Consider the following 26,815-nt stretch of genomic DNA (forward strand, 5'->3'; position numbering starts at 1 on the left):
TCTCCCATCGGCCCAGCGCAGTGTAGACACTACAATAAGTCGATCTAAGCTACATTGACTCCAGCTACTTATTCACATTGCTAGAGTTGAGTAACTTAGGTCGACTTAACCCCGTAGTGTAGACTTGCCCTGAGTGTGGTCATAGTCAGTAGAAAATAATATCGATATAGTGCCTTCTCACTGGTGCATTTCTGGCACATAGCAGTTCTAGCCAGGCAGACAGGGAAATTGGCCAAGTGATCCATACTACCATAGCGGAAAGAGTGAGGAGCCAGCAACTTTTGCTGTGGAGCAGGAGTAGGTAGCACCATATGACTCTGGGTGATGGAAGCAGGAGGAGCAGATGCTGGTTTAAGTGTAGACAAAAGTTGCCTGCAGTCTGAGACACTGAGCCCCTTTCAGCCTGAGCCCTCTGAAATGCTTCCCTCTTAGCAATCATGGCATCAAAAGTTAGAGTTCTAGCATCTTCACCTAGTAACCATTTGCCCAGGTGGTTATTGGCTATGCCAATCACAAACATCCCTCAGCATGATCATCGTAACATCCCCAAATTCACAGTCCTGGGCCACCTGCCACAAACAACATGCAAACTCACATATGGTTTCATTGGGCTGCCGGCGAGCTTTAAAAAAAAAATGTTTTCCTCTAGCAGAACAGAATCTGCAGTGCTGAAATACTCATTGAGGCACTGCACAGCTGCATCAAAGAAGAACATGGGCTCCGGGAGGCCACCATAAACATCTATGCCATCATGGCCTAAGCAGTTCTTCAGCATGGGAGAATTGCAGGATCTGTACGTTTGTGTGCTGCGGTACACAGGTTTACAATGATGGGAGGCCTGAAGTGCACACTGTAAATGTGGAGCTGCATGAGACTACCTTAACTAGGGACCCTGATGTTTCCTTAGCATAATTAAGTACTAGAAATGTTCATACTGGGTATGGAAGGTGGTCTTCCACGCATCCCCTTTCTGGATCCATACCAAGTTGTATGCTCCACAGAGGGCAAGTTTCAGGAAGATCTTGACAAAGCAAAGTCTCTCAGAGTTAATTGATTTGGGGTAGGGATACCAGTTGCAAACAATGAGTTTATTTAGCATCCTGTAGTCCACTCAGAGCAGCAGCAATCCATCCTTTTTTACAAAGAAGATCAGTGTCCCAGCTGGAGAGATGGATGGATATATGAACCCCTTTCAAAGGTTCTCTTGAAGGTAGCCCTGGAGGACCTATAGCTTGGGCTCTGAGAGAGTAGATGTGGTCAAAGGAAACCTCTGTTCCCAGTGGAAGATCAATGGGGCAGTCATAACTGCGATGGGGCAGCAAGATATCCGCTTTCTTCTTGTCAAACATGTCAAGGAAGTCTTGGTATCTGACTGGTATCACAGGGGCTGTACAAAGAGACATGGAAGATGCTGCAATCACAGTCAAATTTATCCGCTAGTGGAATGTGGTTGCCGGGGCGGGGGTGAAGGGCGGAGTCAACGGCAGGGGTGGCAGGTGGTGTGGCTTTCACTTGCAGGACTGTAATCTATACCTGCAGATTCTATACACCACCCACTATCTCCGAGAGGGAGACGTTGGTCTTGTTGGGATCTCTGCTCACAGAGCTGGTCCCCTATTTCCCTGAATGATTCCTTCCTTTGAAATAGGCTGCTCAAACTCTCAGGAGACTGGGTTGTAGGCAATCAGGTCTAGTGGCTGGAGCAGGAGTCAGGCCCAATGATTGGAGTCTAAATGCCAGAGCCAAGTATCAAAATGGTCACAACCAGGAACCAAGACTGAGACACAGAACTATAGCCAGAGCAAAAAAGATTGAGACAGAGTCAGAGCCAGAAATCAGAGCAGAGGGTCAGAATCGGATTACCTGGAGGCTTGTCTGATGTGCACAATTATTATGCCTCCATGTAAAAATTGGACATTTACATGTTTAGAGAGCAAGTGACGTCTCTTACTGGGCAACTCGGTACAAAGACTGGGTGCATAGTTGCACAAACCGGTTAGATGCAAAATGGCACCACTGACATTTGAAAAAGCAGAGTCAAGAGTTCAGGAAAATGAGTGGGTTTGATATTCTAACAATATGGAGTATGAAAGCCTCATGTCAGAATGTCACAGAACATCAGAAATTAGTGACCAACTATCTTTGCAGTGCTCATTTACTCATTGCCAGTAACACATGAACCTCAGAATCCCTGGAGGTTTGGTTCAGGTGAGTACCAAAGTTCAGAGTAAGCTTACCTGAAGCGCTTGATGCCCCAAATCTGAACTAGAAACAAAATGAGAACAGGCTTTCCTGGGTGGTTTCCAATACTGCCTGCTACTCAGGGTTTAGCTCAATGTTCATGTTGCTTTACAGTTCTCCTATAATACTAGATTTATTAGCACTGCTAGCTAATCTCTCCAAGTGGAATTGTCACACCCAGTTTCTTTTGGTCATTTAAAAAAAAGTCTATTTGAAAATCAGCTACTCAACATGCCTTGAAATAAACCCGTATCTATATACATAGATTAGGCAGTTACAATTTCTCAGTACTTTGGACTGCCATGATATCTTGTTGAGAATTTTTCAAAGGTATTTGGTGAAAGACAGATTCGGCAGAGCTTCCAGGGCGTTTCAAGTACAGCTCAAAATGCATCAAGACTCCATGCAGTTTGCTACCCTGGAAGACTGGGGACATGATTTATACAGTGGTTCAGCCTTAGAGCATGAACTAAAATGTAGCTACAGAGAAAGCTTTTTTTTTTTTAAAAATAGTTCCCCTCAGACTTTTGTTGGGCTATTTTTTATGCCACCATAAAAGAAAATACAGGAAATTAAACCTCACAAAAATATATTAAAACAACACAGAGTCTGACTTTAACCCAAGAAAGTTAAAAATAAATCCTTAAGCATTTAGACTGAAAGGGCATCCTTAACTCAGCTCCGTATGGAAACTCATACTGCCTACGTAAAACATTGCTGGTCCCTTCAAGAAGTGGGTGATCTTACACATGCTTCAGGCCGGTTATATTTAAGACAAAGTGGTCCCCTCATCTTTGAATTGCCTTGTTCTTTCTGAGTTTAGCCTAGTCATTGAAGTTACTTTAATATAAGGTGTTTTGTGATTTAATGTCTTTGGACACCTGCATCGCAGAGCTGCTCATATGGATTCTGTTAGTACTTGTGTTCACAGTTGTTTGATAGTGGATAGCTTTTCAATTGAAATTTATTGTCACCCTCAACCACTCCTCAAAAGCAAAACAATTAAATTGCTTAAAAAAAAACCCCCAGACCCTGAACCACATTTATATTTTATTTACCTTTCAGATTTATATAAAATTAAATTGTGATGCATGAACAACAGGAAAAGGCTATCTGCATATGGACTGGATAGACTCCCACTTACTTTAGATAAGGACCTCTGTGAAAAAGGGATGCAGTTAATATGCACCGCCACCCACAAATGCAAATGAATAAAACAGAAAAATAATTCAGAAGATGAAATCACTAAGTTAAATGGACTTTAGATCCCTGTGGTGTATTGAGGACTGTGTTGGAATTGCAGGCTATCATTTTAAGAGTGGGATGTTTCCTGGTCCTGCTTGTGGGCTATGGGTCTCTGTAGTAAATATCTGGGAGCATCAGTCTGAAGACAGCCAGTCGATAGTAAGATGGGGTGAGTTGTGGCTCTTGGTTTTTGGGAGCAGCCTGTTTCTTTCTATGTGCTTTCAGGTTCTTGTGTGCTATTTTTTTGAATTCTAAGAAATAAAGTCGTATTACACTGCAAACTTCCAGCCTGAATATTTGACGTTTTTATGTAACTTCTGTATGTACGCTGTGAACTTAATAGCACCAAGGGCTATAAGTAGGAGGAAAGAGATGAAATTAAGCAAAGGAAGTTTTAGAGAGAGAAAAATCAATTTGCTCTGTTACCTTATGCAAAATTCCCCCACAGGTCTCCTATCACAAATGTTATTTGAACTTAAACTGTATAAATCATTAGAAGATATGTTTCATTAGCACAACATAGTTGGTCTTCTCCAGCTCTGGTCCCTATGATCCCATGGAGAGTGAAGCAGGATTTAGTTCTGATGCTACCTGACTATAAAACATGTGTGACAAGGTAGGTGAGGTGATCTCTTTTATTGGTAAGAGAGACAAGCTTTCAGGTTCTTCTTTGAGTCTGGGAAATGAACTCTGAGGGCTTGTCAACACAACCTTGTCGCTAAAAGTCAGCGTGTGCAGACGCTCTTTGTCGGCAGTTTTGCCGTGAGCGGCATTAGCTTTGTTGGCAGGAGAGCACTCCTGTCGACAAAGCCGCGTTCACACTGCCACTTGTGTCAGCAAAACTTTTGTCTTTTGCCGGGGGCGGGGATGGAGGGGAAGCTTTAAGTACCCGTGAAAGACAAAAGTTTTGTCTTCAACTTCACTGTCTATGTAGACAAGCCCTAAGCTAAATGCACGGTGGAATAGATTGTTTAGCATAAGTTGTTAGCACATATTCTAAGGGACCAATCAAGGGAGAGAGGACTGTTGCAGTCAGATAAAACTTGAGCATCCGTTATCCTTTATGACATCATGGTGTGAACGCATTTGCTCTCTCACTAGCCCATGAGGTTAGCCTCAGTCTTGTCTAATAAAATAGTGCTCAGGAGAGAATCATGTACTGAAAGATGATGGTGCTTTTTTCTGTTTTTTGGGCTCAATTCAGTGATCCAGACCCAATGCTGTATTAGTTGCAGGATTGGAAGTTGCACCAGCTGAATGAGCGGTGGTGGTGAGAAGCATCGTGCCATGGTTAGAGAGGAGCACAGAAGACCCCCATCCCTGGGCACTGAAGGGGTTGTTCTGCGGCAGCCTTAGCACACATGCAGAAAAGGCATGGCTTGCATTGTCCCTAGCACCAGCTCCTCTCCATGCAGAGGGATAAGGACATAGCCATGCATGCCGGGGTGGCCATTATGTGGCCCTATTTTTCCCCTCCCACAAACACCTTTAAGCATGAGTAGAAGTGATGGTGATAGTGCTAGAGAATCAACAAATGCAGCTGAGTGAATGCAGAGTCCTGAGTACTTAGAAAGTCTGTATCATTTCTCTGAGGCAAGTTCTACAATCTGTCATCATAATCATCATGGCCTTGTCCCTTTGGGATTTACCTCATTGCAGATTGGTCCTTAAGGTGCTCTGGCTTGATATTCAGTTTGTCTGTCACTAACTACAGTATCTTGATTGTGCCACCAAAGCTTTTGGAGACCATGTGACTGCTGGTTGTGTAACACCATTCCTGGTATGTATACTTCAGAATTTGTTGGACTTCCATTCTAACAACATGTCCAGGCCTAATAAGCCACCAAACCAGGGCTGATGGAAACCATTGCTGGGTTCAGCTTTGAATATCCTCATTTCTAATCTTGTCTTGCCACTTAAAATGGAGCAACAAACAAAGACAAAAAGAACCAAAAATGTCAATGCAGTGTTCTTCAGCCTTCCTAAATGCCCATGTTTCAATGCCATACAATAGCATTAGTATAATAGTGTTTTGCTAGAACCACAGCTTTGTAACAAGCTTGAGGACACAATGTCCCCAAAACATAGCAGTAGTTGTTGCTATACAAGTATCCACATCTTTCGCGCATCCTCCGGCACTCTCTATGATGCTGCCCAAATATTGACAGCTGCCACCTGCTTGATGTCCCATCTGGGCAGATTAATATTGAGCTGGTTGTAATCTGGAATTGGAGGCTACTTGATGGTAATGGCCCGGGCCTTCGTTTTATCCCGGATTAATAACCAGACTAATGTGTGCTGCTTCTTGCCCCACCAGATCGGCCATCAGATGCAACAATTTACCAAACTGCGCTAACAAGACAATGTCATTGGCATATTTGAGATGTCAGAGCAGAATGGTGTCCTTTCAATGCCTCTGACAGCTTATCAACCAATCAATGACAATATTGAACAACCCGGGGACACAAAGCAGCAGAGTCCTGTGGAGACAGAAAAATACAACGTATATCTGCCATTGACTCGAACACAGCTTTCCATTCCATTATAGAGCTCTTCTGTCAATGACACCATCTTCCCAGGGACGCCCGGTTGCCTCATCAGATTCCACAAAATGGCTTGATGACTGAATCACGAACCTGATGGAAGGCTATAATAAGTGCCTCACATGGCTTATTAAATTCAGCCTCTTCTCCAAAAGTCGTCTCAAAGTAAAGAGCGGGTGTTCGACAGTGAAATGATCATGTCTAAAGCTGCATTGAATATCCTGGCCTTTTCCATGAAGGGCATTGTGGATTCTAGACATTAACAGGGAAGCAAACACTTTCCAAGGGTCTGACAACCATGTAACACTATAGTTGGCACCTTCAGCTTTATCTCTGGTTTTGAACAGAGGCAGAATGACTCCTTTCTTGCAGTCATCAGGGAGAATATTAGTTTGCCAGCTGTTCTAGAGGAACCTATGCAGCCATAGTACAACAATACTCTCACCTGTCTCCAGAAACTCAGGGGTGATGTTACAAACACCTATCGCCTTCCAGGCTTGAGCTTCTGGACTGAGACCTGGATCCCATCTTGGGTGAAGGAAGACAGCTCTACAAATGGAAGTGAGACTGCAGATGCCAGACAATTGAGCAGAGTCTTCTACAACCTATATTCAGGCTTAAGTGTGGTGTCAGTGTGAGAACTGCAGCAGCTGGCTCTAAAAGTAGTGCCTGTAAAAAATAGAGGGTACAGGGCGTATATACTTAAGGGCATTTTCATCCCTGATCTGGTGCAGGTGTCAGAGCAAGGACAGAGAGAAGGTGGCAGCTTGTGCCTCCCCTATTCAGGGGCTAGTTCAGCACCTGGAGCAGGCTAGGCAGCCCTCAGTGCAGCCTAACAATGGCCCCTACAAGACTTCGCCAGGGTGCAGAATCATCATAGAACAGCTCTGCCTTGGCTATGTCCCCTCCTGACCCACCCTCTCTGGTCAGCACCCACCACCAAAGACCTAATGCACCCCGGACTGCTGCAGAGGTGAGGTGCTGCTGGCAGAAATGGCTCTGTGCCCCAGTGTGGTACCCCGGGATTCCCAGGATGATGGAGAGCTTATAACTGCTATACAGCCACTTTGCACCAGCCCTGCAAGTATAAAGAGCTCAGAAGACAAAGATGAGTTGAATTGGGTTCCTAAGTACAAATTCTGCTCTCAGATACATTCTTGCAACCCTACTGCTTTCATTGTTCCTTGTTGTCAGTGGGGCTGCTAGGGGAGAGATGAAAGCAGAATTTAACCCTCTCTGTTGTAGTAAAATGTCTTGATATATACACACAAACTATTATTATTTATTTGCTCTATTTCCCATATAAATATGTGAGGGTTTTTTTTAAAAAACAAAGCATAAGATGTTTTTTAAAATAGAATTTTAGGTTGAACAAACAGCCCCCAGGGCTAGGAGGGCAACAATATATTTATAGTCTCTAGTATAAATAAAGCCAGAGCTGATCCACTCCTGGTTAGATTCTCATCTCAGGAAAGAAGGCAATAATCACTCCAGATTTACATCTATATAACAGATCAAAATCAGGTCCACCTTGTCAATCAACTCTTGTAGCAAGTCCCATCAATCTCTTGCTATTCTCATCTCTTTAAATCTCCTGCAGCTGTGTTTTGGATTTGTACAGATCAAATTTTCAGCACTTATTTATTCTTCCATTACAAATGTGTCAGATATTGAATAGGCTGTTTCTGATTCATGGTTATCATATTTTATTGGCTCATGGACAGTATGGGGTAGAGTCTGAAATTGGAGAGTTTCTGATTGGATTCTAGTTTTTAATATCCTTAATTTGGAATAACACTAGTATTGAGATTAAGACTCTTCCTGGCATAGGGCCCTATCCCAGGTCTGATCAAGCTGCTTGCAGCACAGACTCTAAGGTTGCAGGGGGGAAAAGGGCTGTATGCCACCTTTTTGGCACTCTGATTCTTTGGCTGAATGGTGGCTAATTCAGGCCAAAGTGTAAGTTAGAGCAGCCTCAGACCTGCCTGACCCTACACATGGCTGTCCAGTCCTCCAGGGGCTATTCCATCAGCTGGAAATAGCAAGAGTAAGAGCCAAACATCCTTTCCTCCAGGCGCATGCCCTATTTTGAGACTGCGGGGGAGGGGGTTGGCACAGGTCACTAGGCCAGCTACCTGCAGAGGGAATTTTAAATTGGTCAGGTCCATTGGCTTTATGGCCCCCTTCCCAGGGGCTGACCTCTCACAAGATACTACACACTATTGGATCAGAGAGATTCTGCTCACACAGATTTAAAATTTCAGAACCAGCTACCTGTGTGAGGGAGGTTCTCTTCCTGTCCAGTCATACTCCTGGCTGCATTAGGCATGGTTGGGACTCACAACCTGACAATTTACAAGCATTGTGGTTCTTCATCAAGGATCTACAACCTATGCTGAAGGACGACCCATCACTCTCACAGATCTTGGGAGACAGGCCAGTCCTTGCTTACAGACAGCCGCATCATCAAGGATCTACAACCTATCCTGAAGGACGACCCATCACTCTCACAGATCTTGAGAGACAGGCCAGTCCTTGCTTACAGACAGCCCCCCAATCTGAAGCAAATACTCACCAGCAACCACACACCACACAACAGAACCACTAACCCAGGAACCTATCCTTGCAACAAAGCCCGTTGCCAACTCTGTCCACATATCTATTCAGGGGATACCATCATAGGGCCTAATCACATCAGCCACACTATCAGAGGCTCGTTCACCTGCGCATCTACCAATGTGATATATGCCATCATGTGCCAGCAATGCCCCTCTGCCATGTACATTGGTCAAACTGGACAGTCTCTACGTAAAAGAATGAATGGACACAAATCAGACGTCAAGAATTATAACATTCAAAAACCAATTGGAGAACACTTCAATTTCTCTGGTCACTCGATTACAGACCTAAGAGTGGCTATCCTTCAACAAAAAAGCTTCAAAAACAGACTCCAACGAGAGACTGCTGAATTGGAATTAATTTGCAAACTGGATACAATTAATTTAGGCTTGAATAGAGACTGGGAATGGATGAGTCATTACACAAAGTAAAACTATTTTATTTCCCCATGTTATTTCTCCCCCCCCACCCCACCCCCCACTGTTCCTCAGATATTCTTGTTAACTGCTGGAATTAGCCTACCTTGCTTGTCACCATGAAAGGTTTTCCTCCTTTCCCCCCCCTGCTGCTGGTGATGGCTTATCTTAAGTGTGTATGATAAACCCATTGTTTCTTGTTCTCTGTGTGTGTATATAAATCTCTCCTCTGTCTTTTCCACCAAATGCATCCGATGAAGTGAGCTGTAGCTCACGAAAGCTTATGCTCTAATAAATTTGTTAGTCTCTAAGGTGCCACAAGTACTGCTTTTCTTTTTGCGAATACAGACTAACACGGCTGCTACTCTGAAACCTTCCAGTTAATGTCACCCAAAGTTGATCTACCTGTGCGCCTCTTGATGAAACATACCTTATCTCGGTTCACAAAGCTATCGCAAATAATATGGCATTGGGTCTTGTTATACCACCAATTTGGACTATCCTGATATCTGTACAGAAGCAGCAGGTGGGGTCACCAGCTAGGCAAGGCCTCAGAGAGGGCTTGCTGCAGCTGGTCATCAAATAAATAAAACGATGTAGCATGCAGTGAGTGGCAAAGCTCCTAGAGAGTACAAGAAGGGTTGTAAGTACAAGAGCATGCCAGAGAACTGCTTTTATGCAACAGATGCCCTTGAATTAAAGCAGACATGAATTGTTTCCCTGGGTCAGAGAGTTCTGAAATAATTGCAGATTTCCTTGGTCTTTATATGCATAACCACTATGGTTGATTCTGAAAATATGTTTTAAAAAATCCTGCCTGGATTCAAATTCAGGATCAGTGATCTCTCAAGCCCTAAAAGACCAGAGAGGCTATACACAGAAAGTTCCCAGTATGGTAAATTTCTAGAGTATTCATTATTAATTTCATGTAACTTAGTACTGGATTGGATTTTTTAAGGCTGGTTCACAAAACAGACAAACTGCAAAAAGTAAGGTCAGGCAGAGTGTCTAGTGCTTCTGATGTTAAGAGCCCATCCCTGTCAGCAAATGACACTAGGAGACTGTGAATGTTGTAGTTTATAATAGTTTGTAACCTGGCAAACCAAGAGGCTAGGATTTTTAAAAATGATCTTTCACAGATGTTCTGGTACTAACAATCGTAAGAGTATAAAGGAAAGTGCAAGTAAAAATAGCTGGAGCATTGTTTAAAAGACAGTATCTCAGTAGATATGCAAGAGAAGGTGGGTAGAGCTCAACCAGGATGTGCCAGCAGAAGTCCCCTTTCACTTGAACCATGAACCCCGTTTACTGATCTTGCTAGTGCAAGTTACATGATCTCCAGCACAGAAAGTTTCTCTTGTACAGCAAAGACCCTACACATCCCTTACACCCATTAACTGCAGTAGATTGTGTTTCGATATAATACAAAGAACAAACAATTTTGAGTAAGCTGATTTAAAATGGTTCATGACAGTAAATCACACAGATAATTAGTTTTCTTGTAGTGATACATAAGGTTGGACTTGCAGCAGCAAAGATTAAACCACTGATGAATTCAGCATGACGGAATTGATTTTTTATTTTGACTGTTCTGCCAATCTGTGAGTTGGCGTTATCAAACGATTCCATACCAAATGGTTTGTTACAGTTCTTACATGTACATCTTATGTCTGTCCAGAAAGACCCAACGGGGAAGCTTTACTAATTGCGATAAAGCCTGTGGGCCTGGATCCTGCAGCCCTTACTCATGAATGGTCCTACTGCAGAGCTCCCAAAGGAGCCATCCTATTATCGGCCAGTTTCTGCCATGGAAAAAACTCGACAGAAGTTAAGGCTGTTTCAAGCAGCAATAATTCCCAATGGGATTTCTTGGTAAAAATCCACAAGCCATACAAGGAGTATGCTGCAGATAACTACCTGTCCTCTGCCTCCACCTAAATAACTATAGAGCACCCCAAGCAGTGTCTTCTACATCAGTGGTTTTCAAACTTTTTTTCTGGTGACCCAGTTGAAGAAAGAAAAGGAGTACTTGTGGCACCTTAGAGACTAACAAATTTATTAGAGCATAAGCTTTCATGAGCTACAGCTCACTTCATCGGATGCATTTGGTGGAAAAAACAGAGGAGAGATTTATATACACACACACAGAGAACATGAAACAATGGGTTTATCATACACACTGTAAGGAGAGTGATCACTTAAGATAAGCCATCACCAGCAGCAGGGGGGGGAAAGGAGGAAAACCTTTCATGGTGACAAGCAAGGTAGGCTAATTCCAGCAGTTAACAAGAATATCAGAGGAACAGTGGGGGGTGAGGTGGGAGAGAGAAATACCATGGGGAAATGCATCCGATGAAGTGAGCTGTAGCTCACGAAAGCTTATGCTCTAATAAATTTGTTAGTCTCTAAGGTGCCACAAGTACTCCTTTTCTTTTTGCGAATACAGACTAACACGGCTGCTACTCTGAAACATGGGGAAATAGTTTTACTTTGTATAATGACTCATCCATTCCCAGTCTCTATTCAAGCCTAAGTTAATTGTATCCAGTTTGCAAATTAATTCCAATTCAGCAGTCTCTCGTTGGAGTCTGTTTTTGAAGCTTTTTTGTTGAAGTATAGCCACTCTTAGGTCTGTGATCGAGTGACCAGAGAGATTGAAGTGTTCTCCAACTGGTTTTTGAATGTTATAATTCTTGACGTCTGATTTGTGTCCATTCATTCTTTTACGTAGAGACTGTCCAGTTTGGCCAATGTACATGGCAGAGGGGCATTGCTGGCACATGATGGCATATATCACATTGGTAGATGCGCAGGTGAACGAGCCTCTGATAGTGTGGCTGATGTGATTAGGCCCTATGATGGTATCCCCTGAATAGATATGTGGACAGAGTTGGCAACGGGCTTTGTTGCAAGGATAGGTTCCTGGGTTAGTGGTTCTGTTGTGTGGTGTGTGGTTGCTGGTGAGTATTTGCTTCAGGTCGGGGGCTGTCCATAAGCAAGGACTGGCCTGTCTCCCAAGTTCTGTGAGAGTGATGGGTCGTCCTTCAGGATAGGTTGTAGATCCTTGATGATGCGTTGGAGAGGTTTTAGTTGGGGGCTGAAGGTGATGGCTAGTGGCGTTCTGTTGTTTTCTTTGTTGGGCCTGTCCTGTAGTAGGTGACTTCTGGGTACTCTTCTGGCTCTGTCAATCTGTTTCTTCACTTCAGCAGGTGGGTATTGTAGTTGTAGGAATGCATGATAGAGATCTTGTAGGTGTTTGTCTCTGCGATTGTCTGGCTATGTAGACTCCCTCCTCAGGCCCTTCGTTACCAGCACTCCCAGCTATCTTCGAGATACCACTGACTTCCTGAGGAAACTACAGTCCATTGGTGATCTTCCTAAAAACACCATCCTAGCCACTATGGATGTAGAAGCCCTCTACACCAACATTCCACACAAAGATGGACTACAAGCCGTCAGGAACAGTATCCCCGATACTGTCACGGCTAACCTGGTGGCTGAACTTTGTGACTTTGTCCTGACCCATAACTATTTCACATTTGGTGACAATGTATACCTTCAAATCAGCGGCACTGCGATGGGTACCCGCATGGCCCCACAGTATGCCAACATTTTTATGGCTGACTTAGAACAACGCTTCCTCAGCTCTCGTCCCCTAATGCCCCTATAGCTCAGTGGTTTGAGCATTAGCTTGCTAAACCCAGGGTTGTGAGTTCAATCCCTGAGGGAGCCATTTGGGGCAAAAATTGGGGATTGGTCCTGCTTTGAGCAGGGGGTTGGACTAGATGATCTCCTGAGGTCCCTTCCAACCCTGATATTCTATGATTCTATACTCTACTTGCGCTACATTGATGACATCTTCATCATCTGGACCCATGGAAAAGAAGCTCTTGAGGAATTCCACCATGATTTCAACAATTTCCATCCCACCATCAACCTCAGCCTGGACCAGTCCACACAAGAGATCCACTTCCTGGACACTACGGTGCTAATAAGCGATGGTCACATAAACACCACCCTATATCGGAAACCTACTGACCGCTATTCCTACCTACATGCCTCTAGCTTTCATCCAGATCATACCACTCGATCCATTGTCTACAGCCAAGCGCTACGATATAACCGCATTTGCTCCAACCCCTCAGACAGAGACAAACACCTACAAGATCTCTATCATGCATTCCTACAACTACAATACCCACCTGCTGAAGTGAAGAAACAGATTGACAGAGCCAGAAGAGTACCCAGAAGTCACCTACTACAGAACAGGCCCAACAAAGAAAACAACAGAACGCCACTAGCCATCACCTTCAGCCCCCAACTAAAACCTCTCCAACGCATCATCAAGGATCTACAACCTATCCTGAAGGACGAGCCATCGCTCTCTCAGATCTTGGGAGACAGACCAGTCCTTGCTTACAGACAGCCCCCCAATCTGAAGCAAATACTCACCAGCAACCACACACCACACAACAGAACCACTAACCCAGGAACCTATCCTTGCAACAAAGCCCGTTGCCAACTCTGTCCACATATCTATTCAGGGGATACCATCATAGGGCCTAATCACATCACCCACACTATCAGAGGCTCGTTCACCTGCGCATCTACCAATGTGATATATGCCATCATGTGCCAGCAATGCCCCTCTGCCATGTACATTGGCCAAACTGGACAGTCTCTACGTAAAAGAATGAATGGACACAAATCAGACGTCAAGAATTATAACATTCAAAAACCAGTTGGAGAACACTTCAATCTCTCTGGTCACTCGATCACAGACCTAAGAGTGGCTATACTTCAACAAAAAAGCTTCAAAAACAGACTCCAACGAGAGACTGCTGAATTGGAATTAATTTGCAAACTGGATACAATTAACTTAGGCTTGAATAGAGACTGGGAATGGATGAGTCATTACACAAAGTAAAACTATTTCCCCATGTTATTTCTCCCTCCCACCTCACCCCCCACTGTTCCTCTGATATTCTTAACTGCTGGAATTAGCCTACCTTGCTTGTCACCATGAAAGGTTTTCCTCCTTTCCCCCCCCTGCTGCTGGTGATGGCTTATCTTAAGTGATCACTCTCCTTACAGTGTGTATGATAAACCCATTGTTTCATGTTCTCTGTGTGTGTGTATATAAATCTCTCCTCTGTTTTTTCCACCAAATGCATCCGATGAAGTGAGCTGTAGCTCACGAAAGCTTATGCTCTAATAAATTTGTTAGTCTCTAAGGTGCCACAAGTACTCCTTTTCTTTTTGCGAATACAGACTAACACGGCTGCTACTCTGAAACCAGTTGAAGAAAATTGATGATGCCCGTGACCCAACAGAGCTGGAGATGAGGGGTTTGGAGTGTGGGAAGGGCTCAGATTTGGGGTTCAGGGTGTGAGGGCTGAGGCCAGGAATGAGGGGATTAGTGTGGGAGGGTACTCTGGGCTGGGGCAGGGGGTTGGGGTGTAGGAGGGGGTGCAGGTTCTGGGGTGGAGCCAGGGATGAAGGGTTTGGGGTAAAGGAAGGGGCTCTGGGTTTGAGGAGCACAGGGCTAGGGCTGGGGCAGGGGATTGGGGCTTGGGGTTGTGGTGCAGGTTTACCTCAGGCAGCTCCTGGTCACTGGTGCGGCAGGGGCGCTAAGGCAGCTTTTCTTCCTGTTCTGGTATGCGGACCTCACGGCACCCTGGAAGCGGCCAGTAGCAGGCCCGGCTCCTAGGCAGAGGTACGCAAGCAGCTCCGTGTAGCTCTCATCTGCAGGCACCACACCTCAGCTCCCATTGGCCAGTTTCCGGCCAATGGGAGTGTGGAGCTGGTGCTCGGGGTGGGGGCAGCATGTGGAGCCCTCTAGCCCCTCGCCTAGGAGCCGGTTCTGCTGCTGGAGGCTTCCGGGGCACTGCATGGTATCAGAACAGGTAGGGACTAGCCTGCCTTTTGCCGGACAGCACCATCAACAGGACTTTTAATGGCCCGGTCAGTACTGACCAGAGCTGCCACGACCCAGTGCCTTCCATTCTGCAACCCAGTACTGGGTTGCAACCCAGTTTGAAAGCCATTGTTCTACATGATCCCAGGAAGAAGCAGTCATAATGCACTGTCCCCTTTCCTTTAACAGAGTGGGAGCTCCACCTTTAACTTCCCTTTGCTTGTATAAATGGAAGGGAGGAGACAACCCTTTCTATTTGTTTTTCACCTTTGGATTCATATGATACTGTGAAAACCTATCAGGTTGAACGATCACACCCATGATGTTGGATTTGAATTGTGTGCGCTTCCCTAATACAGATTAGTGGTTTCATCCCTTTACATGGATTTTAACAAAACATATTGTCGTTATGATAAGAATCTAGGGTGAAATGTTGGCCCCATTGAAGTTGAAGGGAAGCTTGACTTCAATGGGCCAGGATTTAATTCCCAGTATATATGGCATGTTGGTATCTAGATTAGTACTGACAAAGTCAAAATTTGCAGAAGAAGAACATTGATATTTGCGAATACATTTATTTTAGTGGAAGTCTTAATTTTCTCCTTTAAAAAAAAAAGAATATTTGAAGCCAACAGAATATTTTGATATGGCAGCAGACTCTGTCGCCTATCTCTAAACCTATAGTCCTATAGGTAGGTGCAGCCTTTAAATCAGTTTTCAAGGTAAATTTATTTCCAAATTAAGATATTAAGCCTGGTCACACATCTTATCCTCTTAGCATTATCTAACACTAAGGCTATTACCAACAGATAAATATTGGTAATATTGCTAATTAAGGGCCGGATCCTGATACCACTGAAGTCACAGGCAAAACCATGCATTGCACATTCACTTCAGTAATGCAGGACTGGACCCTTAATGGATGGCTGTCAACACTGGGAACAAAGACACTTCCTTTCCATTGATACTATAAAACACTTTACCCTCCATGCTTCACTTCCCCTGTCCTGATACTATGGGAGCTGACAAAGGAGGATTCAGAATGAACCCATTTCATTAAGAGGATTTACATAGATGATTTACCTGGTACTTTCCATACTTTCCAGCTAATTACTACAACGATATCCAACACTATTAAATGCCATGCAAAGCTGTGAGAGCAATCCTCATTAGGAAACAGAGTTCACAGATATGGGCTATATGCAGTACTATATATCTGCAGCTAATTAATCTAATCCAATTCTCACACATCTCGACTGAGGTATGGAACAACACATGCTGATATCAACATTCATGCCAAGTTCTTCCAAAATACAAACTGGCACTTACTAAAATTAGCCATAATCACTCTAAGTTCACATTCTGCAGGAGAATAGGCTATCAGGAAGGAATCTGAAGCCCTCTAATTAGGCATACAGAAAAAAATACCAAAGGCATGTTTTACTATCCAAAAGGCAATTCCACACGAGGAAAAAGGGAGAGAGAAATTGCACCAGACTGAAGTTATATATAGACATACAGTATAAACAAAGCCTCTTTTCAATTTTAGACAGATGCTGTTTTTGTAGAGGAACATACACTCTCATGCAGTCTCCAGCATTCAGTTTTATGTCTTTTGTTGCAGTTGTATCAATGTAGGCCCCGATACTGCAACTCCTCATTCCCAAACTTAATCTCAAGCATCTAACTAGTCCCATTGAAGTCACTAGGACTATTCATGCTAAGAGAGAAGCACACGCATGATCAGAGCCAAAGACACACGGTCATATTCTCCCCTTTATGGTCAGCACAAGACTTATGAATCACTTAAGCTCTCAAAGCAGGGGAGGACTTCAACCTATGTCATAAATCCTAACAGGCTTTCATGGGCACACAAAGGAGAGTGTGTTATGGCTTCTCTGTTACAGACCTAACTTCTTTGGTTGATCTAAGGAGAAATACAGGTGTGTGAAATGATCTACTGAAGGAACTGGGATGTATGGCTGAGCAGTATATCTGATAGCACCATTTGGAGAAGAGAATATTCATGCACTTGCAGTTGTATCAGAGAGTTGGACAAGGCACAGGCTCTAGACTATGTAAAGATCTTCCTGGGGCAAATAATTCAGTTCCCAGCTGAAGTACTAATAAGACCTGGATACCAAGATACCACTATGTCCATGCTGGTTTTGTGCTGAGTGAAGAGGCCCATCCCATGTAGTCACTAAATGTGTTCCTGATGATCTCATTCAGTTTCTTGTCCTCTTTGCTTCAATAGACAGAAGAGAGTATCATGCAGTGCAGTATGGAATTAACAGAAGTCTTAATTCTGTGTCGAGAACAGAGATTAGAGGAACCAAGCTAGAGTTGCAGTCTTGAGCTGGTCCAGAGAGGGGTCCATCATCTCATCACTTCACTACCTTCCCCACCCTGCCTTGCCCTTCCATACTTTGTGCATCAGTCAGAGACATCTACTCATTTTAATTAGCCTGGAAACCGCATTGACTGTGGACTGGTTTTCAGATGAAAGCCAAGCCTGTGAAGTCGGAAAAACGTGGTCTGGATCGAGATTAGATACAGTGTTAGCTTCCTGTTTGAATGCTGGGTCCCTCTCTTCTCTGACCTCTCTACTTTCCTCCAGATGCAAAGGCAGCTACTGTTGTTTCTCAGGCCTTGTCTACACTGGCAAGTTCCTGCGCAGTAAAGCAGCTTTTTGCACTGTAACTCTGGAGGTGCACACACTGCCAAGCCACTTCGTGCGCAGAAACTGCGCTGTTGCAGAGCTGTAAAAAACCCACCCCGACGAGAGGCATACAGCTTTCTGCACCGGGGCTACAGCACTACGGTACCAGTGTAGACACCCTGGTCAATTACAGCGCAGCAATTGGCCTCCGGGAGGTGTCCCACAATGCCTGTTCTCGCTTCTCTGGTTATTGGTTTGACCTCTACTGCCCTGCCCTCAGGTGACAAACTGTCATCCCCACCCCGTACATTCCTTGTGAATTTTGAAAGTTCCCTTCCTGTTTGCTCGGTGACGCGTGCAGTGATCTCAGCACATCTTTCCAGGTGGCCAGGCCTGCTCCACGCACCAGGTGATCCCTTGTTTGGAGCAACGCCAAGCTGCTGGACCTCATCAGTATTTGGGGAGAGGAGGCTGTCCAGTCCCAGCTGTGCTCCAGCCGTAGGAACTATGTTACCTATGGACAGATTTCACAATGCATGACAGAAAGGGGCCGTGACTAGGACACACTGCAGTGCAGGGTCAAAGTGAAGGAGCTACGGAATGCCTACCATAAGGTGTGGCAAGCAAACTGCTGTTCTGGTGCTGCGCCCACAAGCTGCCAGTTCTACCAAGAGCTGGACACAATACTCGGGGGCAACCCCACCTCCACTGTGAAGACCACTGTGGATACTTTGGTGGTCGCGTGCCAGTCGAGAGTGAACCGAGCCAGGAGGAAATCTTGGATGAGGATGTGGAGGGGGAGGGGTACCCAGAGGCAGAGGACAACTCGGAAGTCAGAGATGCATACAGCCAGGAGCTCTTCTCTACCCTAGAGGAGGCTAGCCAGTCACAGCTATCGGAGCTTGGTGAAGCACAAACAGGAGAGGAGGCCCCTGGTAAGTGGCTTTGCTTTTGGGAATCTCTGAAGCAAATTTTTGGGGGCAGGAGGGTTTCAGAAAGCAGGCTTGTGTCTGCCTAGTCTGAGCGGCAGAACGGGGTGTTGCTTGACTCCCTCACTTCATGGGAATCTGCCTCAGATCTCCTTGAAACATTCATGAAGATACTGGACAATCTGCTGCCGCAGGTTTTGTTTCTTGCCCCATTAAAGGTAACTTTCCCATGCCACTCTGCTGTCACTGCAGGGGAGAGAGGGGACGGACCATTGCTGCACACAGGTGAGCCACATAAGGGCCAGGGCAGAAGCTTCAGTCTTGGAGAAGATCCTCTCTTGATTCCCTGCTCATCCTCCGCATCGAGAGATCTTCCATAATGAACACAGCCAGTGGAAAATCTGGGGACAGTAATGATTATAAGGCCTATCCTACAGTGCTGGGTCTCCCTAAGAGCTACATGCCAGGTATACAGTACAGTCCTTGAACACTGATTTCCCCTGCTTCCATGGTTACTCACCATTTTGGGGGTCTTGCTTATGTGTGCTTGTCTGGGGTCAGCCAGTTAGTGACAGGTATGTGAATAGCGGCTGGGTTTTAAATCACTTAATCAGTGGTCTGTGTGTTGCACACAATACTGCTTCTGTAAAATGTTGCATTTTGGCTTCATAGATATGACCTTGGGAGCCCAGCCTCCCTCTTTGTTATCGTTGGCTGAATGGCTGCACAGAATTAGAAAGCGGCCACAAAGAACTAAGGAGGACTTTCTGCGTGATGTCATGATGCACTCCGCAGCCGAAAAATAAGAATTGAAAGAGTGGCAGGACAGTGAGAACAGGGCCTGAAAGGAGAACATGGCGCACCAGAACAAAGCCATGGAGTGGCTATTAAACATTATGGAGCACCAAGCAGACATGCTCCAGGCGCTAGTAGCACTGCAAACCGAGTAGCTCCATGCCCACCTTCCCCTGCATCCACTGTCGCAAAACTCTTTCCCATGTGCCTCCCCAGACATCACCAACATACTCTTAACCTCCTGGCTCCAGTCTGTATCCGCTGCATTCCACTCCTGCCCCGTCACAGTCTAGCCCTTTGGACTCCCAGTACCCACTGGACTCAACACCCGTCCCTCTGCAGTTTAGCCCTGCAGAAGTACAGTACCTTCTGCACTGTACTCCAAAGGACAAGATTGCATATGATCCCTGGATATACACAAATCTTTAACCATCCCGGGACCCCATCTCCTCCTGGGACCCCCCCTTCCTCCATCCCCTACAGTGCTGCTGTGTTTTTGTGTCTCTCCTCCAGTTGTTTTTTAATAAAAGAATTGTTTTGGTTTGAAAGCAATCTTTATTCCATTAATTGAAAGCAAAGAGAGCCCTGCAAAGCAACAGGCAATTTTCTTAAACCTTCATAGTGCATCATCTGCACCAATCACAATTACCTTCTAGCATTACAAGCACCTCACTCCCGAGCATAGCAACAAATACTAGTGGCTTTCAGCTTCAAATTGCTGCCTCAAGGCATCCCTGATCCTTATGGCCCTGTGCTGCACCCCTCTAATAGCCCTGGTCTCTGGCTGTTCAAATTCAGCTTCCAGGCACTGAACCTCAGTGGTCCAGCCCTGAGTGAAGCTTTCACCATTCTCTTCACAAATATTATGGAGTGTACAGCACTCAGCTACAAGCATAGGCATATTGTCATTGGCCAAGTCCAGCCTCCCACATAAGCAGCGCCAGCGGGCCTTTAAACATCAAAAAGCACACTCAACAGTCATTCTGCACTTGCTCAGCCTGTTGTTGAACCATTCCTTGCTGCTGTCAAGGTGCCCCATGTATGGCTTCTTAAGCCACGGCATTAAGGGGTAGGTGGTGTCTCCCAGGATCACAATGAGCACTTCCCTTACAGTGATCTTCTGGTCTGGGAAGAAAGTCCCTGCTTGCAGCTTCCTAAACAGGCCAGTGTTCCGAAAGATGCGTGCGTCATGCACCATTAACACAGCCTGTGTTAATGTCCATGAAATGCCCACAGTGATCCATGAGTGCCTGGAGAACCATAGAGAAATACCCCTTCCAATTAATGTACTCAGTGGCTAGGTGGTCTGGTGTTAGAATTGGAATATGTGTGCCATCTATCGTCCCTCTGCAATTAAGGAAGCCCATTTGTGCAAAGCCATCCACAATGTCACACACGTTATCCGGAGCCACGGTCTTTTCGAGTAGGATGTGATTAATGGCCCTGCACACTTCCGTCAACACATGTCCAATGGTCGACTTTCCCACTCTGAACTAGTTTGCAACCGATCAGTAGCTGTCTGGAGTTGCCAGCTTCCACAGTGCAATTGCCACACATTTCTCCAATGACAGGGCCACTCTCATTCTCTTGTCCCTGCACTGCAGGGCTGGGGCGAACTCATCACATAGTCCCAGAACGTGGCTTTTCTCATCAAAAAGTTCTGCTGCCACTACTCATCATCCCAGACATGCACCACGATGTGATCCCACACTCAATGCTTGTTTCCCAAGCCCAAAAGCAGTGTTCCACTGTGGTCAGCACCTCCGTGAATGCCACAAAATTTCGTGTCATAGCTACTATGCATGACGAGATCAATGTCGAGCTCCTCTTACCTTTGTAGTTTAAGGAATAACTCCACTGCCATTCGCGACATGTTAGTGAGAGTGAGCAGCATATTGGTCAGCAGTGCGGGATCCATTCCTGCAGACCGAAGAGGCAGAGCACGCAATACACAAACCGTTGAAAGATGGCGCCAAATGCAGAGAGAAGTACAGAGATTGCTGGGATGCGAAGCAATGTATCACGGGGCATTGGGACAGGACCCAGGATGCCCTGAGACCCCCTCCGCCTTCCCACAACTCTTAGTGTCAGAAGAGGAAGCGATGCTCTGTGGATAGCTGCCCAGCTCTGAATACTGCTGCAAGTGCCGCAAGTGTGAACATGCTATTGCACAGGCAGCTGACAGTGTGAACATACAACAGCGGTTTCCCTTCAGCGCTTTATGAGTGGTGCTGTAACTGTCGGCGATGTAACTCTGCCAGTGTAGACATACCCTCAGTCTGCACTTCGGTCTCTAGACTCACTAGTGAGGCAATGCAGTTACAGGTTTGTCAGTTGCAGAGTGATTTCCTCCACCTGCTGCTGTCCTGAGATACTGCAGGGACTTCACAGTAGTTCTATAGACCCGCACGTAAGAGACAATCATCTTTCAGAAGAAGAAACTACCTTACAAAGAAAGTTGTCCCTTCCACCTCCTAAAAAAACATAATTAGGGACCATAATTCAATGTTTTGAGGGTTGATGGTGATTTTATTTAGCAATCTTACTGGATATAAGTTGTCTGAAGTAAAATTTATTCACCTCATCCAACACTTTCTCACTCTGAAAAAATTACAGAGATCTTGTGCATGCATTGGTCTTTGCAAATTGCAGACTATGGGCGGGTGCCTAGAAAACAACTTCCCAAATGGACACAGCAATATGCTGCAGAGGCAACATGAACACATGGCTTGTATCTTGATTGGGGCCAGCTCTTGCAAATTCTGTTGATGTTACAAGTACATGGAGTGCTACATGCCAGGGCTGTTGTGTAGCCAGGAAAGCTGCTCAGGTCAGAAGCATTTGGGCCATTCATTCTCCACAGAAAGCTGTGTATGCTACTAATATGTGGATCCATCCCTCAGAAGGCTTTAGCTACATTTTCATGCTCACCATGAGGTCAATTGCAGAGGGCCACTGGAGCTATCCTTGCATAACTTTTTGGAAGAAGCAGAGTCCCCAGTAGCCTTCTTCTGCACTGCAGTCCTGCTGGCTGTGGTTTGTCTGGTATCTATGTACCATGAGACAACACAGAATTTTGGCTTGAGTGATTATTCTTATGAATTTCAAGGATTGTGTCTAATTAGAGAGAACTACTCCAGAATACACATTAACAAATTAACTAAGTGCCACAATCAGAGTGCCACATCTCCTGGATCAGCATGGGTTTTGTCATAGCTGTGTGTTATTTACAATGCAAGATGTAACTCTGTATGAAAGTTTCAAATATAAACATTTTTAAAGGTACAGTGGATTGTACATTAATAGGCTTCCCCCATTCTACATTTTTCCTTATGTTTGACACCCACTTTTCAGTGACATCTCTCCTATATCTCAGAGGGTCCCTTCTGCCAGAGGCATATATAGTCCTCTAAAAGAGGCCACTAGCCATCATCATCTACCTTTCAAACTTTAAGGTTTTAGTTGTTTCTTGCCTTCCTTACAGTACCTTAGCAAGCTAGTGATTGAGAATTCAGATCCTGTTTTCCTTTTTTTTTTTTTTTTTTTTTAAAGCAGGGTCCCCCTTTCTGTGCTCTGGACATGTACAGAACTTGGTGATTTTCTACACTTGCAGTTCTCTTTCTTGTGGTAGGAAATTAAGTTTTATTTCTTGGCTCCAGATATTGTAAATTCTCCTACACTGGCCCAAGATGGTACAAGTAGCTGGAAGCCTGGAAGCAACAGCATCTCCCAGAGTAGAAATAGAAGCCAGTGCTGATCAGCATCCACCAAGACAGTAGCAGGTTTTGGAAGAGACTTTTCTGTTTCAGAATTACAATCAAGAGACTGATTTACCTTTTGTGTCTGAAGTATATTAATAATAGGTACCAGAATATGGACAAATGAAAATTCTGCTCCTGAACTGTTGAATATTGCTGACCAAGAGGAATTTCCACCTAACCATACATGTCATCCATCATAAAGCACGTCAAGGACATAAAACTTGAGCATGTTGAAAGATCAGTAAAGAGAAAGATTGGAGGTTTGCGTGGGATTTAGTATCCATGCTTCAGCCATGCAGTTCCCTTTTGCTTTTACATCATCACAGGGGACCATTTGTGGAGCTGAAATAAATGCAAGCTGTGGCCTTTCACAGAGTGGAAATGCAAATAATAAACACATCTCCTAAAAAGATACTCAGTGTACATGAAGTACAAAGGGTCATTTAAGAGAACTAAATCCTCTAGTGCTTTGTCTTACATAGCTTCTCCTTCTCCATTTCCCTTTGTCATAGCAGTAGGTCCTGCACTAACACACCAGACCTTAAAATGTTGAGGTTTGTACAAACAGTACATTCCTATTTGACATTTACTAATTTCCCCCATGTTGAAAAGATTATTAATATGCAATGGTGCCAGCATACCAAAACAAACTCTTTTATAGAGGACTCTCAATATCAGAGTTTAAATCCAATGCCTGTAGGTCTAAAAACTCACTCCTTTGGTTGAGTGCTCTGCTAAAAAACCTATATTCTTTGATGACATACTAATTTTGGAAAGGTTTTTATATGAAACGATCTGGCAGATATTAAAATGCCACAGCAAAACATGATGTTGCAGCTCAGGTTTCCTCTTATGTGAAACCCCAAACCCACCAAGTGAAACTTCAGCTGCATTCCTTGAAATCTGAAGTGATTCTCTGGCTCCAGAGAACAATCGCTGCACTGTTATTTCTAAGGAGCTCCTGCTTAAAAATGCCTGTGCCCATTTCTGGATGCTAGAGTGACAAATGTAAATGGATAGTGTCAGAGTCACAACCCCACTCCACTCAGGCAGCACAAAGCAAGCAGAAACTGCCCACAGCTCCCTAAATGAGGATTCCTCTGAGATCAGGGAGTCCCATCAGGAAAACATCAATCATAGCCTATAATCCTGACCATGGCACACTCCAGATTATCGCAAACTGGAGGACAGCCCCTTTGGGAATTTTGTCAACAGGCATTAGTTAGAGCAGCCCCTAATCTGTTTTCACTAGAGCTGAGATTGGGGTGGGGTTGGCACAGAAGCCAGGCCATAGAAGAAAACCTGGCCAATAACTCTGCTGAGCTGAGGCAGCAGGGCCCAGAACTGGATCATGGCTGCCAAGTTCTGGGCAGCTCTATATGTGATGTTCTATGCAAATTTAATGGGCTAATTTGAATATCAGAAAATAAGTTGCATGCAACCAAACATCAGCTTTAACAAAATTGTGCACATTTAGTTCAGATGAAATGTGTCACTTTGACAGCCGTGGCCAGTGCTAGGGGAAAAGGCAAGCATGGAAGCCACTGGAAACAGAGCCTTTCAACGTACAACTATGTTTGGTCATATTTGCTGGTAGCAGAGTTCTACCATGACTTCATTGCACAGGGTGGACAACATGATTTTGCCTAACAGCAGCATTAGAGCAGTGTTATTCCCTCATGTAGAGGCGAACAGGTGAAGATAAGCTATAGCACAGGTTGCTAACATAGTTCTTTATACTTCCTTGTGGATTCGTATGCTAAGCTTGTAAGCTCTTCGGGGCAGGGCCTGTCTCTTTGTTCTGTGTTTGTACAGAACCTAGCACAATGTGGTGCTGGTCCACCCCTGGGGCTCCTGGGCACTACCTCAATGCAAATAATATTGGTTCTCCCGAAAGGAGAAACCAGAACTGGGTGATTTTTTTGTTCAAAACATGTTTTCACCAAAATATTTTATTTATATATTATATATATGCGCAGATTTGGATTGATTGAAACATTTCAAGTTATGGTTGAAAAACGCTAAACAAAAATTCTGAAAAAAGTCAAAACATTTGAAACAAAATGTTTCAATTCAAAATGTCTCTCTTTTGAAATTTCCTTCCATTTTATTGTTAAAAACTATTAAAAAAATCCTCAAAATTGAAATAAAGAGTTTCATTTTAGGTAAAATGAAACATTTCATTTGGCTTGAAATGAACACACATTCTCCTCCTCGCCCCACTTTTCCTCTAAATTTCCTTTTGGGTCAACTTGAAGACACTATTTTTTTTTAATTGCCAGTGAACCGAAGAATTAGATATTTAGCCAGCTCTAGAAAAACCTTACATACAACATAACCCGTGATAAGTCAGTTCCTAACTGTGGCCACCTGTCCCACTAGCTGGCAAACATTACAGTGTTATTAGCAAAGCCGTGACACACCTCCTTCAGTGCTGCTATTGCATTTTGCCTATAGGTCTGCAAAGATTAACAGGGACAGAGACAGCTTTTTTTTAAAAAAATGTGGGGTTCCAAAGTTAAAAAAATAAAATAGCTGTTTAATATTGCTGTAATGAGTAGTTTTGTACCATGACTAAATTTGCCCACTTTCAATAAAGTCATAAAGAAGCTTCTGTTCCAAACTCAGTGTTTCTTTTATTTATTAATGCAATTTAGCCCCCCAAAGTCCCCAGCTGTCTACACCCATGATTGAGCAAATTGTGAATTATTTTTTAATGAAATGTTTTCTTTTTCTCATTTGTTCCAGAGGATTCACTTTTCTCCATAAGCAGTAAAATCACTGGGAAATCCTGTGAATACAATGGCACCGTCTACCAGCACGGGGAAATGTTTGTGGCAGAAGGGCTTTTTCAGAATAGACAACCCAACCAGTGTGCTCAGTGCAGCTGCTCAGTAAGTAATAATTTCATTGAGCCCTGCTGTATGCTTTGCTAGATCCTCTTTGTTAGTAGACCAGCCTATTGAACCTTAACTAATGTACAGTAGTACCTGGGCAGTGGAGGCTGAAAGTCAGGAGCAAACAGTGACATATAAAAGCATGTTCAGAGTCGGTATGCAGCCCCAGGTAAATGTCATTCTGCCTCCTACTCCAAACACAGTAGACAAAATCTACCCTATTGTGAACACTCTGTACATGAGCCCACACTCCACACACTTAAAGTAGTTAGGTGGCAGGTAGAATATTGCTACTTGGAGAATATATAGTTTTATGTCAACCGGACTATGGACAGTTCAACACTGGCTCTCTAAAAGAGGCCAGAATTATTCTGAATTCAGATTCCTTCAAGTGGGAACTGGATGGCTCATGGGACTGACAATGGGCCATAGAACTTTAACCCACTCGGTCATCAATTCGAATTGCAGTGACCAATAGTCACCCTCCGGTGGCTGTTCAGAGCCACTCTGAACTGAAATAGGTTCAGTCTATCCACCTCTTCCTGGACGATTTTTGGCCACATTTGGACCTTCATTTGATCAAGTCACCAGCAAATTTAGCCATAAGGAACCATCTTGGTAGCCATCTGGCCCAACAGATCAACCAGTGAATGGACTTGGAGATTACGCTAGTGGGTCACTGCTAAATGCAGTCCCTCCAGGTCAAGGCTGAAACTCATTGGTGGGGCAGTGAGTGGGGAGCCTGCACTGTGGCAATGCCCATGTTGTACCTCTCTTGTGGATTGAGTCT

At 44.4% G+C, this 26,815-nt stretch overlaps 1 protein-coding gene across 4 annotated transcripts in view; it reads left to right on the forward strand.

Annotated features, from left to right (window-relative positions):
• CHRDL1 (chordin like 1) overlaps window positions 1-26,815 on the forward strand; it is a 59,475-nt gene that overhangs the window by 16,118 nt on the left and 16,542 nt on the right. For all 4 annotated transcript variants that reach the window (XM_043492465.1, XM_038416712.2, XM_038416713.2 and 1 more), the window contains exon 5: window positions 25,877-26,022. In XM_043492465.1, coding sequence (XP_043348400.1) covers window positions 25,877-26,022 — 146 coding nt within the window. The remainder of the gene's footprint in view (window positions 1-25,876; window positions 26,023-26,815) is intronic.

This window comes from Dermochelys coriacea, chromosome 9 (genome assembly GCF_009764565.3).
Source record: "Dermochelys coriacea isolate rDerCor1 chromosome 9, rDerCor1.pri.v4, whole genome shotgun sequence".
In the NCBI taxonomy this organism is placed as follows: Eukaryota; Metazoa; Chordata; order Testudines; family Dermochelyidae; genus Dermochelys; species Dermochelys coriacea.